General features: G+C 36.9%; 1 protein-coding gene across 1 annotated transcript in view; it reads left to right on the plus strand.

Moving 5' to 3' along the window:
* The window catches only part of PIK3C2G (phosphatidylinositol-4-phosphate 3-kinase catalytic subunit type 2 gamma), a 211,816-nt gene that overhangs the window by 126,849 nt on the left and 68,434 nt on the right, over positions 1-16,533 (plus strand). Inside the window, 5 exon segments of the mRNA XM_035550834.1 lie at positions 83-190; positions 2,460-2,552; positions 4,714-4,843; positions 7,007-7,143; positions 9,851-10,020. Coding sequence (XP_035406727.1) covers positions 83-190; positions 2,460-2,552; positions 4,714-4,843; positions 7,007-7,143; positions 9,851-10,020 — 638 coding nt within the window.

Raw genomic sequence — 16,533 nt, forward strand, 5'->3', positions numbered from 1 at the left:
TTTAAAATATAGCAAGACAGTCAACAGTTTAAAAACTTCTGTTATATTCTTTCATGCTGCCATAATGATTCACATGTTGCAGGAGGTGTTAACGATGGAACTGAGCAGACTTCAGCAGTTCTTCCAGGAGGTAAAGGTTTGTCGACTTCCCCTGAATCCTGCACTTGTTGTGCAAGGCATACAGGCAGATGTAAGTCTAGCTCATGTGATGAATCACTTTTTTTTTTTTTTTTTAATATAAAGGGGGAGAGCGAATGAAAGGCTGCATTGACTGGGAAATAATCCTACTGGTATTTAGCATGAGTCATCTGGTAAACTGACATCCAGCCTAATCCCCCTGAAACCAGGGGCCTTTGTTGGAGGTAGAGGTGCAGGGAACTGCTGGGGTAGGTGTTGCTTGTAAATCTCACCTCATGCAGCAGCAGCACATACTTCAAACTCTCAGCAGCTTTCTCCCAGCTCTGCTGCCCTGCTGTGGCATTGGGATTGGCAATGGCACTTGCCTCCCCTGAAACCAAGACTTGGTTTCCATTCTATCCATGTAGCTCTCAGTGGCAGTTTTTGTCTCATCTAAGATTCTCGCCTGTCACAGATGGGAGCAGCTAAAGATCTAGACCTACCTCTTTTTGCTTCAGTAAGACTATGCACATGACTGAGAATTGCTAAAATATTAAATATTTAGAGTAAGTCACATGTGTCTATGACTCCTATAAAAAGTGACTTGATAAATAAAGGAAACCTTAATGCTGTCTAGCATTACTTGACTTTGACCACAGTACTAAGACTCAGTTATTCATTGTTTAGGGTGTTTTCATAATCAATATTATGCTAGAAATAAGCTGTTCCAGCTCTGGAAAAGGAAAAGGTATCCAGCAGCAAGGGAAAACAAACCCAAAGACTTGTATATATTATTGGTTAGAGGTGCCTAATTACAGCAATTTGTGCTCTATTTTTGTTCTCTGGCTCATTATCCACAGTGGACCTGATTCTAAAAAGGTGCTGATCCCTTCAGTTGTCTTTGACCTGTGATTCTCCAAGTAATTGCTATTCAGCCTTGATCTCTCAGAGAACAGAGGTCTTCCAGCACCCGCAGGTTTGGGCCAATTGTGGATGATGTAAGTCAGAAGAATTTGAAGCCTGCTGCTTCTCACTGCTTTCAGGCTTTTTGGAAATATTGACTAATGGGAAGGTATTTCACCATACAGTCATGCTATTTATGCAGCGCAAGCTTGGCTGGACATATACATATTGTTTAAATATAAGTATCTGAAAAGAGATATTTTTCCATTTTTCTTATATCATTTTAAGCCATTATCATTCTATAAATATCTGCATCTTTTTGACTTAGCTGTATGTCAGTACAAGCATGCAAATTAACATTTTAAATGCTTATAGTAACCTCAAGTTTAATTAATTTTTATATCATCTATTGATTTTACTAGCAGCCCAGCTTTATCACTAATGCATTATATCACAGTAAATTTTCAAGTACAGATTCAGACATTTCAATTGTCAAAATTCCATAAGGGGTCAAGATTTCATCATCAATAATAGCTATAGCAGCAGTTGCAAGGGTATGGTGTGTGTGGCTAAGGCAATATTTAATGTGTCTACCATGCTTTGAAATATTTAGTTGAAAAGGAATAGACAGCTGTGTCTAGTAGTGTTTTTGTTCAAATTAGCCTCCATTGCACTCCATCGTAAGCATAGCAGTAGCTGCTGTGGGGTGCTCATTATCTCTAGAAACCAAGCCATTAATTTACCATTGTCTTGGGCTGTGTTGTTGGTTTTTCTCCCCTTTTTATAATGATGATAATAATACTAGCCTAACGCACAGGATTTGCTGTTTTTGGCTCATTAATGCTTTTTAAAACCCTATCAGATCTTCAGGTGGAAGGAGCTACAGGGCATGAGAGGTCAGAGTTTATGTTTAATTAAGATAAATTCCACATAAAATAGGTTAGGATTTTCAGAATTTCCCGTATCCTCATCCAGACTTAGGTGACCACTGGCATTAACAGGTTCTTTGCTTCCATAAAGATTGTATGACCTTGCAATTCTTTTGCAGAAAAATAATAATAATAATAAAAATAGGACTACAGACTTTTCAATGCATTGCAGATTCTAATTAGATCAGTCTTATGTATTTTTGTCCACTCAATCCCAGCCAAATGGTAGCATCAATAGGACTGCATTAAAATAAAAAACAGTTAGTATGTAAAATATCATCCATTCGTACTATCTGATTACTGAGTGGAAGAAATTGCCAGTGGAAAAAGAGTTTTTTTGTTTTCCTGAACCAACAAAGTAGCCAATAATATTAAGAATTATTTATTTTTGTTATCAGAGATACTGAGAAGTATTTAAAGATGATATCTTTTTTTTTTGGAGTTATTATATTAACCTCAAGTTTTCTATATGTGACTCAGTTGTCCTCTCTCACCTTTTTTTCCCTGAAGTCATGCTCATATTTTACATCCAATGCTTTTCCATTAAAAATTTCCTTCATCAATGCAAACGCTCCAAGTGGAAACATCGATATTATTTTTAAGGTAAGCTATTCCTCCAATCCTCACTTCCTTTTTTATGTATAAGGTTGATTTGAAATCCAGCTGATTTATATTTTAAATCTGGAGCCTGATAATGTTTGATTTGGCTCTGTTGTTCACTTTTCACACTATTTTTGACACTAGGACTTTCATTGGAATATGCCGAGAAAATGCACTCCAGTACTCAACATTTTGATCAGTAGAGAATCAAACGACTTCTTGCATTTGTTTTTTCTTAGTGGAGAAAATCAGGTTAAAATATTAAGTTTATATTAGTTTAGTTACCACACCAAAATCAGAGCAATACGACTGAATCCTGTAACCTTGTCCAACTCTCACAAATCAAAATACTAGAGTGTTAAAGACAGAGTTTGCTGAATGGAATCTAATTCCAATCCTATCAGACAGTGTGGGATAATGGGCTGAGGAATGGGGATGATGAGAGGACAGCAGAGGAGCTCTATTTCAGTAGAGTTAGTCAGAGTAGTTAATCCAGAGTTCCTCTAGTTTATCTTCCAATAATCACCTTCAAAGCTTCAGAGCTCAGGACAGTGCTTCTCCATCAGCAAAAGACAATATGTGCAATCTAAAATTGCTTCTCTTTCAAAAGAGTAAAAGTGTTCTATAACAATGGATGTTGTTTTTAGATGAAGAACACTGAAGATCATAAAATGTCTGATGGATACAAAGTGGTTGATGTTGCCAAAGACATTATTCCTAGATCTTTTGCAGTGTCATGTTCCAAACCAGAAGCCTAAAAATCGATAAAAATAAACTTAATAAAAAACATGCAGTCTGTCCTGAATGAAAATGACTTTCAGAGCAGTTATGATTCTCAGGAATTAGAAGCATACTCTCCAGGCATGCTAGGGGGAAGCTAGCAATGTTTTGTTTTCTGAACATTTAGAAAGCTGCTTCTTACACTATTTCACCTGAGACTCAGTGTTAGATAGGAAGGTTCCTACTTACTTGAGCAAATGCTTGCCAACGAAGCATTTAAACATTTGTGCTAGTTCTACCTAGACAGCATTTCCCCTGCCTGGTAATGTTCCAGAACCACCAATTGTCCAATTGCTGTAGGAGCAGTGTAATTGACATCACCTTTTCCTGACAGCAACCCCTTGTATTAAAGTATCTTTTATTTGAACTGTTCAACTGTAGTTCAATTGTTCATTCATGGTGGATAATGCATACATAAAATAATAAGCACTGTTATTGTACTAAATTGTCTGCTAACTGTGTATGTGAGGGTAGGAGAACAGGTAAGTGGAGAGACTAAGATTTTTCTCAGGTCTAGGTTCTGAGAAGAATTAATTGGAGTCAAGATTACCTTCAGATGAAAGAAACAGATTTTTTATTATTATTATTTTCAAAGATAAGTTTGTCTCCTCTAGTCCTCATTTAATGGTGGTAAATGTCTGTATATTGGAATGCTTATGTAAAAAGAACATAACAAAAGTGCAAAACATAAAAAAAAAAGTCACGTCTTTTAGATGGGAGTGGGGTTGGTGGGGAGACAAAAAAAAAAAAAAAAAAAGAAGCAGGACTTGTTTTCACAGGCTATTTACGCAGCCCCGGTTGAAGATAATCTCTTCATTACCTCTTGTGGCTACAATTACAACCCCATTTCACTAAGATTATTGTTTAACAGACTCCTTGGGGAGAGCAGTCAGCACTGCATCCGTATTTGAAACTGAACATGAATCATGTCATGGATAAAATATAAATTGATGACAAGATTCCTCTTCAGCCTACTGCAAGCTCCAAGTTGTGAAGCTTAACATTAGGTCAAATGCTGTCATTTGAGAAAAGGGATCTAGCATTAGGTAGACTTTAAAATGTAGCTAAATTAGGATCCTACCTCCGGATTAAGTTTTCAAACTCTAATAATTGCGTATGAAAAATAAGCAGAAAGGCTGCAGTTAATCAGAGAGCATTTGCTACCATTTCTATGGCTGCCAAAACTGTTGCTGCCTATGTGTGCCATCTACCCAGTCCTCTTCCTGACACCGAAATAAAAGTAGCAACTTTGAAGAAAAATAAGAGGCTTTTACTGCAAAATGAATGTAGCTATTTTGGTGTGGGAAAAATTCCAAATAAAATACAAAGTTATGTCTGTGTGGTATTGAAGGAGAAGCTCGGATTTCTTGTGCTATTTTAACAGATAGGTGATGATCTACGTCAAGATATGCTGGTTCTGCAAATTATTCGACTGATGGACAACATTTGGCTCCAAGAAGGACTGGATATGCAAATGATAATTTATAGGTGCTTATCTACAGGAAAAGGCCAAGGTCAGTTTTAGATTGCAAATATTACCCCTATCGCATTATTCATATCTCATTTGAATAGCAATAAAAAAATATCCTCCCTTCAACTTTTATTTTCATGGGTGTCCTGTTTATCTCTCCCTTCCACCCCCTTACCCCCTCCCCCCAACAAAAAAAAGCTCAGAACTTTGGTTACTCAGGCCCTAAATTTTATACCTACATAATCCTGAATGTTCATTGCTCTCCAGAAGTGCAACCAAACTCAATGAATTTTGTAGTCTAGAATTTTCCAAAAGCTTCAACATCAGCAGCTTGCACCAAATTCTTAAAAGTAACTTCACACATAAAGAGGGTCTTAGAGAAAATTGTCCATACCTACTAAAGTTTTAATCCTGTGCGATCCCACGTAGATCCTTAAATGAACCTAAAAACGTGGCTACAGAAGGTACCTGTAGACAAGTGATGACAGCTTTGCAGTGTTGAATTTGAAATATTACTCTTGCGATTTATGCTGCTTAGGGCAAGTCTGACTCATCTGAAAGCTTTATTTCTCTCTTTTATGGTTGTTAGAGCAGAGCTGTAGCAGGGAAGCCAATTGCTTGCTAAAAATTTTTACCGACAGCAATGAGCTTACTATTTTTCATAGACTCTCCAAATGTTTTACTGAAAATAATCCTTGCACAAAAAGAAGACTGATGTATTGAGATTACCTGCTGTACAAAAACTACTGATAATAATAATTTTTAAAGATATCTTTTTGTTTGTTTGTTTGTTTTTGTTTGTTTTGTTTTTGATGAGACAAAGAGAAACTGAGAGAGGGTGAGTGATCTAAAGGGACCTTAGGAGTAAGTATAGATGACCTCATGCACATGGCAGGTGGTTAAGGTGACCTGAAAAAGACTCCTCCCTTCTTTGTAAAGATGGGAGTCAAAGCCTGAAGGCTTCTTCTTCAAACACAAATGACACAAAGAATATTATTTCTGAACATAGTATTATAGTCTCTCTGATATATGATCAGATAATTTGATTTTTCTAAGAAAGATACAGGAAATATCTGCAAATAATATTCTGTCTGATGGTCTCTTCCTTTCAGCACCATAGTAGCAGAAAACCTCCCAGTGACTCTCAGATTCTCCTCACAATGCCTTTCCTTATGAATTACAATAGTGTTAATATAACTGATTTACAGTTGATGATTAACGATAAAGGGATCAAGTGACATGCCTGTGGTCATACAGGGCATGTGCTAAAGTTCACATGTATACACAGGTCTTCCATATCCTGGGCTATCACCTTGCTCTATGGGCCACATTTTCCACACAAGGGAGATAGAAGATGGCAATTGTGTAGTCATGGGAACACAGAAATCACTTGAGTCTCAAGCGGACACAGAAATGTGAAAAGCAGTTAAAGCACTGGTAGGATGTCACTTTCCAGGCGTGGTATTGTAGGGGAGCCTGTCACCAACTAAAATCATTAGAAGTTCTTCTTGTAATGCAGAGTTTCAGGATAAGGTGCCAGGGGACCACACATAGGAACAGTGACAAGGCTGGCAAGCCAGGTCTCAGTTCCAAAAAGGGAATTAGTACATGCAGTAGAGACATAGGATTCAAATGAAGCATTGCAAAATGCTTGGCTTCTCTTTACATTTCAAAGACCTGTTATATGTCACCTTGGATCAGACTAATTTCTGCACTGTCTAGTATCCTGTATCCCAACTGCGATCAGTCTAATATACTGCAGAGAAAAGTCTGCAGCATTTTTTACAACAAGCACCTACAAAATAACTTTGTATTTCACAGTAAATATCTGATTTGTTTTTTGTTTTTTTGTTTTTTTAATAGATTTTTGTTGTTTGTATACATATTCTACCAATTTTGAAACTTGTTAAATTGCTGGCCTTGTTGGTACCTTGAGGCAGTTATGTACACAATATTGGTATTAGTGTTTATATTTCTTGTTTGTGGAACTGCCACTTTTCACTAACTGACCTTTGTTTTTTGTTTCCTAAAACAAAAAAGAATGAAGAAGATAGATTGGAATTTTATTTATATTCATTATTTTATAAGCTTCTAAGCATGTGTTTTTTCTGCATAGGATGATCCAAAAATATGCAAATGCATTAATGGTTGTCATATCTTTTTAAAGTTATGGGCTTCTCATGTGATCTCCTTTGTATCTGCTTAGGATTGGTACAGATGGTGCCAGATGCTACCACACTAGCCAAAATCCACAGGGAATCCGGACTGATAGGACCATTGAAAGAAAACACAATTAAAAAATGGTTCCGTCATCACCATCAGCTGGAATCAAGTTACCAAGAGGTAACATTGTAATGAACCTTATTATACTTTTCATTCTTTACCATGGGAAAGAAGAAACCATAACAACAGTAAGCAGCAAAAATAAGTGACTCACACTCAGGACAGGCAAGTCACATGCATAGAAACTAGGGAATTGGTTTAAATTGCCATTCTCTTTCTAAAGAAATATTGCTCTGGATCAGGTGCATTATAACACATTTTCTATAATAGCATATCATAGTCATATTTTGAAATATACTAGTGAAGAGAAGCTGATGTAGAAATTAAATTTTGAGCTCCAAAATATTTTTTTAGGTCCAGCTCTCTAAATATTTTATTTTATATTAACCATGCAAAGTCTTAGTGAATTTCCTGTATTTGGAAATGACCATGTCAATATCCACAGTTTTAGAAAGCTGTTTTATGGAAACTGCCTAGTCACATGATACATAAGATTATGCTTTTCACATCACATTGTAGGATCCCATGTAATGCATCTCTTTTTATGAAACTAGGCATTATGCATGAGCCAAGAAATTTAAAATTTTATTTATAGAAGCAGAGGTTTCCCTTTGAAAGGAACTGTTTCTATTCATTCTTTGTTGGCTGAGCATATTCTAAGACTTATTAAAAACTTTTTAATGTTTGTATTGCTGGGACAATTTTTGATCCCTTCTCCATGCCAGCAGTAGATCAGTTGCCAAAATTTTAAATGAATTTTAAAAGACAGCTTTCAGTGTTTAGCATTCTGAAAATGAAGTGGTTTTTCTATAAAAGTGTATTAGTAGGCAGATAGATTTATAACATAGATATGTTTGATAGTCTTTAGTGTTTTGTAGTTATTCCATAGGTTTTTGTTCACCCATATTTTCAGTAAGAGCATTTGAATTACTCGGATATAATCTTGATTCAATTAATCAGGAACAATCTGTATTGATTTTTTTTACAAGTTTATAAATTTACATTATTATGGTAGATGTGCAGCCAACTTTTCAATTGAAAAGTGAGATAGCCATTAGTAACTCATTGAAAAACGGATTTGTTGCTGCTGCTACTGTTTGTAAAAAGTACCATTAAAGCAAAATATTCTAAAACCAATTTCTAGCTATTTTCATTTGATTTTTTGAATGTATAAAAAGAAGTCAGCTCTGATTGCATAGGACATGCATAAAATTGCTACTATATATTCACCTTGCACTTGCTGATGAATGAACCTTTCTATTTTACTTAGTAATTTTTTTTACTCATATAATACTGTGTTTAAGGTGCTCAAAAAGCTTATGCAGAATAAGCTTTAATATCCTCATTATACAGTTGGGTGAACAGAATCACAGTAAGCTTAGGTGTTTTATCCAAGGTCATCTAAGTGGGTATGTAGTACAGTTAGACATAAAATTCACCAGTCTCATGCTGTGGCCTATGTCTTCCACAGAGCTGTCATCCATATCAGCCATTGCAGGTGGCACCCTGTGTCTGCATGGAAATCCTGAACAACTAAATAATTATTTATGTTGTCTAATGTAGGTTTTGTCCAAAAACATAATGACCACAATTTAAGATTTTTTTTTGATATCTAGATAAATGAATCACTTTGTGATTGATATTCATGTAATATTAAGACTTTTGAATAAGAACTGCGTTTACAGTTCTTAAACTGTAGTAGGTAAGATTAAAAAAAGACAAGACCCGTTTCTTATGCTTCGGGGTAGAAGAGTGGTCATTATTTGAATCAAGAATAACTCTTCCCTCAGAGAGAATGCTGAAAGTGTGTGTTGTGACAGCAATTGGGTATATTCTTCTAATAGGAAAAGTCCACAGTTGTTAAATACTTCTCCCTGAAGTTAGCAGAAAACTTGGAATCCATCTATGAGTGTCTGGTGAGCATATCATTAGCTTAACCATGTACTTCTTTCTGTATCTGTTGTAGGCAAATTTTTGAGAAAGAGCAGTGACACAATGTAGTACTGTAAAGAGATTCATGGGATAAATCTGAATGAGCCAGTCTACTTACATGAAGCAGGCTAATCAGGAAAGTACACATCTCCACTATGTAAAAGTGCTTGCCAGAGGAGTAGGTTATAAAAAGGACAGATAGACTGGTTTGGGGTTTAATCATTATCTTGGGTTTCTCCACATGGAAGTTATTTTGATCCTATAGTCTATTCAGATTAGAAGATGCTATATGGAAAATGATTTAGCCTTTGCTATTTCAGTTCCTTTCTGTTAAATGGGGCTGAATGCTTTGGGCTGGGATATTGTGAGACTTGATCAATGATGATTTAATGCAGTTGAGTTCTGGAAAGAAAAGACCAAAGTAGGTACAAAGCAATTGCGTAAAATAACCCACTTTCTTTACAATGCAATTTGTCCAATTAATGGTTTTACATCATATTTCTAAACAGTTACTTTTGCAGTATAGATGCAGACTAACGAACATAAAATGTCAGTTTCCTAAAAGAAGCTTGCTTTTCTTAGGTACATTTCACCTTAGAAGTTTTCCACAGAATTCCAAGTGTCTGTAAATCACAAGTTGAAAACCTCATGCATAAAATTTTTGTTACATTGTAACTTTGCACTTTCTGTATTATTTGTTTACTACTGAAAACAGTCCTCTGTTTAACTTTTATCTACATTCTTAGCATTTGTAGAAAAACGTTTTTTCTTATTAGCACCGCAAACAGCTATGTCTCTTCATAATTCTAATAAGTGTTTTTGTTTTATTAACTAGGCAATAAGGAATTTCTTTTATTCCTGTGCTGGCTGGTGTGTTGTCACCTTCATTCTGGGAATCTGTGACCGACACAATGACAACATAATGCTGACAAATACTGGACACATGTTCCACATAGATTTTGGAAGATTTTTAGGTCATGCACAGACATTTGGAACTATAAGAAGGTTAGTATCTATAGTAACACATATAGTAAGTTTGAAAACAATGGTCTGAAATTTTACCACCTTGTCAACACCCATAAAAAAAAATACAAATAAGGTCAAGATTTTTTTTTCTGAAGTTTCCAGGACATCATCTTTCTGTTGTTCACAAAACCTTTACAAATATAGGAATGACTGGAAAAGTAATTAAAATGAGATGTTAGAGATCCCCTTTCAGTCTAAAACAAACAAAAAAGCAAACAAAAAACACATCTAAATCCTTGTATTGCCAGAGATTTGAATTAGATGCAGCTCAGTCATGGCCAGAATAGTAGACTGGCCTATGTCAAAAGGATTCAGATATCCTTTTTTTTTTTTTTTTTTTTTTTTTCTGACAATATTCCTATAATGGATCCAAACCAATAGATATGTCTAATTGGCAACTTCCTTGCCATGTTCAGAGAATAAACCAAATTTTCCAAATAGATATGGAGAATGATTACATTATGCCTCTGTGGGTGAAATTATAATCTTTTCATTATCTTTCAAAGTTTTCAGTAAGGTCAGGGTCTATTTTGCAAATATCTTGTTTTATTTGGACGAGGCTGTGATTTTTATGTTTCTATTTATCTGTGGTGACTATCCCATTATAAGGATAAACAAAAAAGTGTGATCGTGTCTTCTGGTTCCTACTGTGAACATGCTATGGAGGACTTAATTGGGATGTAATAAAGGACGCTGATGATGGGCTTCGGGACCCAGGGTACCCTGAGCTGGACGACCATGACGGTGGGAATGACAAACTCCCAACCGACCCTGAACATGTGCGGGATTTGCTGCTCCACCTGGATCCATACAAGTCCATGGGTCCGGATGGGATTCATCCCAGGGTACTTAAAGAGCTGGCTGACGTCATCGCGGGACCTCTCTCAATTATTTTTCAACGATCTTGGGAATCTGGAGAGGTCCCATTGGACTGGAAGCTGGCAATTGTTGTGCCAGTTTTCAAGAAGGGTAAGAAAGAAGACCCTAGCAATTACAGGCCTGTCAGTCTCACGTCAGTGCGTGGTAAAATTATGGAGAGGATGATCCTTGAAGTTATTGAAGCGCACCTGGGGAACAATGCAGTCATTGGTCCCAGCCAGCATGGGTTCATGAGGGGTAGGTCCTGCCTAACAAATTTGATTTCCTTTTATGATAAGATCACCCATCTAGTCGACCAAGGGAAACCAGCTGATGAGATCTCTTTGGACTTCAGCAAAGCTTTTGACACGGTTTCCCATAGGATCCTACTGGACAAAATGTCCAGCATACAACTTAACAAAAACATCATGTGATGGGTGAGCAATTGGCTGACAGGCAGGGCTCAAAGGGTTGTAGTAAATGGGGCCACATCTGGCTGGCGGACAGTCACCAGTGGGGTCCCTCAAGGCTCCATTTTAGGGCCAGTCCTCTTCAATGTTTTTATAAATGATTTGGATGTAGGCCTAGAAGGTGTTTTGAGCAAATTTGCCAACGACACCAAAATTGGAGAAGCTGTGGACTCGGATGAGGGTGGAAAGGCCTTGCAGAGAGATCTGGACAGATTGGAGAGCTGGGCGATCACCAACCACGTGAAGTTTAACAAAAGCAAGTGCCGGGTCCTGCACCTGGGACGGGGCAACCCTGGCTATACGTACAGACTGGGCGACGAGACACTGGAGAGCAGCCCTGCAGAGAGGGATCTGGGGGTTGTGGTTGACAGCAAGTTGAATATGAGCCAGCAGTGTGCCCTGGCAGCCAGGAGGGCCAACCCTATCCTGGGATGCATCAAGCACGGCATTGCTAGTCGGTCGAGGGAAGTGATTGTCCCGTTCTACTCTGCGCTGGTGCGGCCTCACCTCGAGTACTGTGTGCAGTTCTGGGCACCACAGCACAAAAAGGACATTAAACTGTTGCGGAGTGTCCAGAGGAGGGCGACGAAGATGGTGAAGGGCCTAGAGGGGAAGACATAGGAGGAGCAGCTGAGGTCACTTGGCCTGTTCAGCCTGGAGAAGAGGAGGCTGAGGGGGGACCTCACTGCAGTCTACAACTTCCTCACAAGAGGGAGTGGAGAGGCAGGTGACCTATTCTCCGTTATCACCAGTGACAGGACCCGTGGGAATGGTGTTAAGCTGAGGCAGGGGAAGTTTAGGCTAGACATCAGGAAGAGGTTCTTCACCGAGAGGGTGGTCGCACACTGGAACAGGCTCCCCAGTGAAGTAGTCACTGCACCAAGCCTGTCTGAATTTAAGAAGCGATTGGACTGTGCACTTAGTCACATGGTCTAAACTTTTGGGCAGACCTGTGTGGTGCCAGGAGTTGGACTTGATGATCCTTATGGGTCCCTTCCAACTCAGGATATTCTATGATTCTATAATGTTAATGTGTTCAATGCACAAAGGAACTGTTATAGCAGAATAGAGAATGGGTGAATGATCCCTAACAGTGATGAGTAGTGTGTGTATGGGTGGTGACTTTCTTCCAAGTTTCCTAATAATTTCCAGGATTAATAGTTGGAGTTATTCGTTCCCTTCCCTCCCTCCCCCCTCAGGCTGGTCTTTGACTATTTTCAACAATCTCAGTGTTTTAGACAAGTAACAGTGTGGGAGTATTGGTATGTGAGAAGCTGATGAGGCTAATAAGTACTTCTAAGCTAGGCAGTCAAAAGATTTAGTTACAGTGCTCAGAATTATCATCAATCATTCAAGATATGCTCTCTTAATCCTACTTATTTGCTGTGTAAAGAATAAAGCAGAGCAGAGTCATAAAAAGATACTCATGCAGACTCAGAGACAAGTGCTGCATCCCTCACTCCAGCAAACCGACTTCTGGAGCCTAGCAGGAATTTCCTTGAGCAGTATTTTTTCATAAGCAAAGTATTATCTAGGTGTGAAAGGTAGGACCAACGAAATACAAGGGGACACACAATAATCAAATTTAAACAGAAATTATGTAATAGCAATAATAAAATCAGATGTTGATTTTACTGTTTTACCATTCAGTCTTCCTCCACTGTCTTTTCAGTCTATGAAAAAGATTTAAATAATAATAACTTCCATAAATAGTGGCCATTTTTTCCCTGCTTCTCCATGCAGTATATTGCTCTTAAAATGTAAAATAGAATGGTAATACATTTTAGGACCTTCACTTAACTCCGTCACGGTTCCTTAGCAAAACAAGGACTCACTTTCTGTAGGTTGTGAATGTCATGGGACAATGTTTGTCTTCCCTGTCCCTACATGCAGCTGAGCAGGTGCAAGATTAATAACTATAGTTCTCCTGAGTTGTATGCACCTTCATAAAATGTAGCATATTATTTGTAACACAGGAACCCAGGGATATCACATTTCAACTTCCCACAAACTTCAGGCTCTCTCAGAATTTAAAACCCTCCATGCTGTTTGTATCTATCCATTCCCACAATGCAAATCCTGAAATAGTTTTAGGCTCTGCTTTCTTTAATAGATCTTTATATTAGTTTTTTATTTGAGTTCTTATTAGATTTTTATTTGGGTTCTTTGCACTCCCAAACAATACCATGCCCCTGAAATAATATTGATAAAACAGCAACTAAGTGCTTCCAGGTCTTCAGAATTATTTGTGCTTACCCTTGGGGTTTTGTACCATAGATGCTATATACATGCTTGTGAAGTTCTGGAGGTAGCTTTAAAGAATGGAAAGCATCTGATACCAATCCCTAAACAACTTTAATAATAAAAAAAAAGATTATGCAAGTGAATAAATGCTTATAGATAAGGAGTCCCTATCTGAAATGTTTAAAATGGACATTCCTTTAAAAAGTTAGGAAGATAACTTGCTTGCCACGATTGTCCATTTTCTGTTTTCAGTGAGTGCTTTTTGCCATTAGCAAGCTCTTATTCCTCATAAAGCTTCATAACAGTAGGTCCTCTCCAACATTCTGCTATGGGGCATTTCTTCTAGTGTAAAACAAAGGTATACGTGGCAGCTTTGAGAATCAAATACTGTCATTCATGGGCAGTGGTTCTTTCTATCAAATCCAATATGAATCTTCAGAGAAACTTCTGAAGCTGATATGATTCGTGTAGTCATGCTCATTTTTGTATTCAAGGGTTTAGTTAACTGTTCTAATTCCTGCCCTCATGTTTAACTGGTATCCAATAAATCTGCTCAGTTTAGAGTCCAAGGCAGAAGTCAGCAGCTCAGCTCTTACTGATTTCAGAGGGAAGAGGAATCAGGACTTTTCTATCTTTTCCAGTTCCACGTACCTTCACAGTGCAGCAAAATATGTTCAGTAGTACTAATAGCCTATCTTTACTTGGGTGTAGGAACTAATCTTTCAGAAGAAGTGTTGGAAGTAGACATATGATATATCTAACCAAAAGCGTAATAACAGAGTTTGGCAGAGAGATTATTCCCAAACTCACACAGGGAACTTTCCTATTGAACATGAGACTTTATTATCTTTTATTTGTTTAATGTTTTAATCATACTAAATGACGCATTTTGTTAGTGGTAATAAAACTCGACTTTTTCCATTCTTTAATCCAGCCACTGAATTTGACCTTACATTCCCCTCAAGTAGAGAATTCTTCAGGAATACTTCAAACTGTATAAAGAAAATTCTGTCATTATAACTGTCATATAACTGTCTTATTCTTTAACTACTGAGTATTCTAGGGCAATCATCTAAGACCCACTCTGACTAAAATAAGTGTTATATTACCCATGTAATCATACAGGACTAAGGCATCAAATGGCACTGAAGAAGGTGTCAGTCTAATGGCTGTACCTCACACACTTTCTTTGATTGTCTTTTCTTCCTTTCAGTTCTGACCAGTTCCTTTTGAATATTTCTTCATTGCTGAATTAGGCTGTAAGAGATTTATTTAAATCCTGAGCTAACTGAACTAATCCTAACTTTAGCAGTTTCATTCTCTCCACTATCAGTCACTTCAAGAACTGTTGCCTATATTTTTTTAGTCAATAAGTCTGAAAACTGATGGCGAGATATGGAGTAGTCCAGTTAATGGCACACTATATATTCACATCGTGATAACTTAAGTGTCCATTACTTTTTTTAAATACCCAGCCATTGACCTTTCTTTCCCTGATCTGAATCACAGAGACCCTCTTGTCTCTTTGCCAAACTAATTCTGCTTCTTGGCGTGGTTTTCCCAGAAGTTAAATCTGCTAAGTTGATTTCTTCTGCAAAGTTAATTACTAGAAGCAATCTAGCTATTCCACTGGGAAATTCCAGTTTTTTGAAGGAAGTTTCAAAAATATGGGAAAATTATGTTTCCCACACTTTCTTCCTATGTCAGTATTTTCCTATACTAAATAGCACTTAAGAAAGTGTGAGCGTGTATAAAAGTGTCTCTTCTTATTTCAAAAGTAACACATTTCATTTTGAGGGTTAATAGTTAAAATTAAAATTCCTGTCTTACTGGAAGTGTTTATTTGAATAAATGCATTCTTTTCAGGTATTTCTTTCTAAAATGTCAATGTTGGCATACAGTCAAAAAAAATGTATCTACATGTTTTCCATGGTTTTCCTAAAACTAGGAAAAGTAAGCAAGTTAGAAAATTGAGAATTTCATATTTTTTTCCTTTTTTCCTTTTTTTCCTTTTTTTTTTTTTTATATGTATATATATATTACTTAGAGTAATCCTTAAAGGAAGAGTCTAAAATGTTAAAGTTGAAAAATAAATTAACATACAATCAAACTGTTACTTTGGACTAGCCTGTATTACCTGCTGAAAAATTTTATTCTAAATATTTTGGTGTGCCTGTCTAGTAATTCATTTTCTGAAGGGTAAATTTATTTTTCCAATATGATCAATCATAGTAGTAGTTAGTACTACTACTGTACATAGTTACATAGTTATACTGTACATAGTACATAGTTAGTAGTTTATGTGAGGTATAGAGTTCCATGCCATCATCCACTTTCAACACTTCCTCTATGCTTCCTTCCAGAAATATGACTGAAAGCTTAGAAAGATTTAATCTCATTATTTAAAGCATTTTAGTAATCCAAATGATCTTAGTAAGATTATACAAGAGTTTAAAGTTAGTCATACATGTAAGTCTTTGTGTAAAGACTGAAAGGTGAAATATGCATAAAGACATAAAGGTGAAACAGTGTCACCTCAAAGGTGACAAGGCCTAAAGGGGCTTGAATTTATGAGGCAAGAAGTCCATCACTTCCAAAGTTAGGTACCCATAATTGTCATGTCTTAAACACCAAAAGCACAAATCATGTCTGAAATATGTGACCAGCACAATTTGCAGTCTTGAGTTTCAGATGCATTACTGTTGTCTACGTCTGCTTTGAACAGTAGGTGTTTATTGTTGTTTTGATACTTTCTCTAATTATCAAGATTGGATAGTAGTTTGTGCTTTACTATTGGATATTTATTTTTCAGTAATAGCCTCTTGTGGAGGACATTCAGCTAAAGCTTTCTGTATAAATTATATTCACTGTTCACTTTATATCCTTGATTTTATTTGTTATCCTTTTTGAAGTACTCAGA

The sequence above is a fragment of the Cygnus atratus genome, chromosome 1 (genome assembly GCF_013377495.2).
Source record: "Cygnus atratus isolate AKBS03 ecotype Queensland, Australia chromosome 1, CAtr_DNAZoo_HiC_assembly, whole genome shotgun sequence".
Taxonomy (NCBI): domain Eukaryota; kingdom Metazoa; phylum Chordata; class Aves; order Anseriformes; family Anatidae; genus Cygnus; species Cygnus atratus.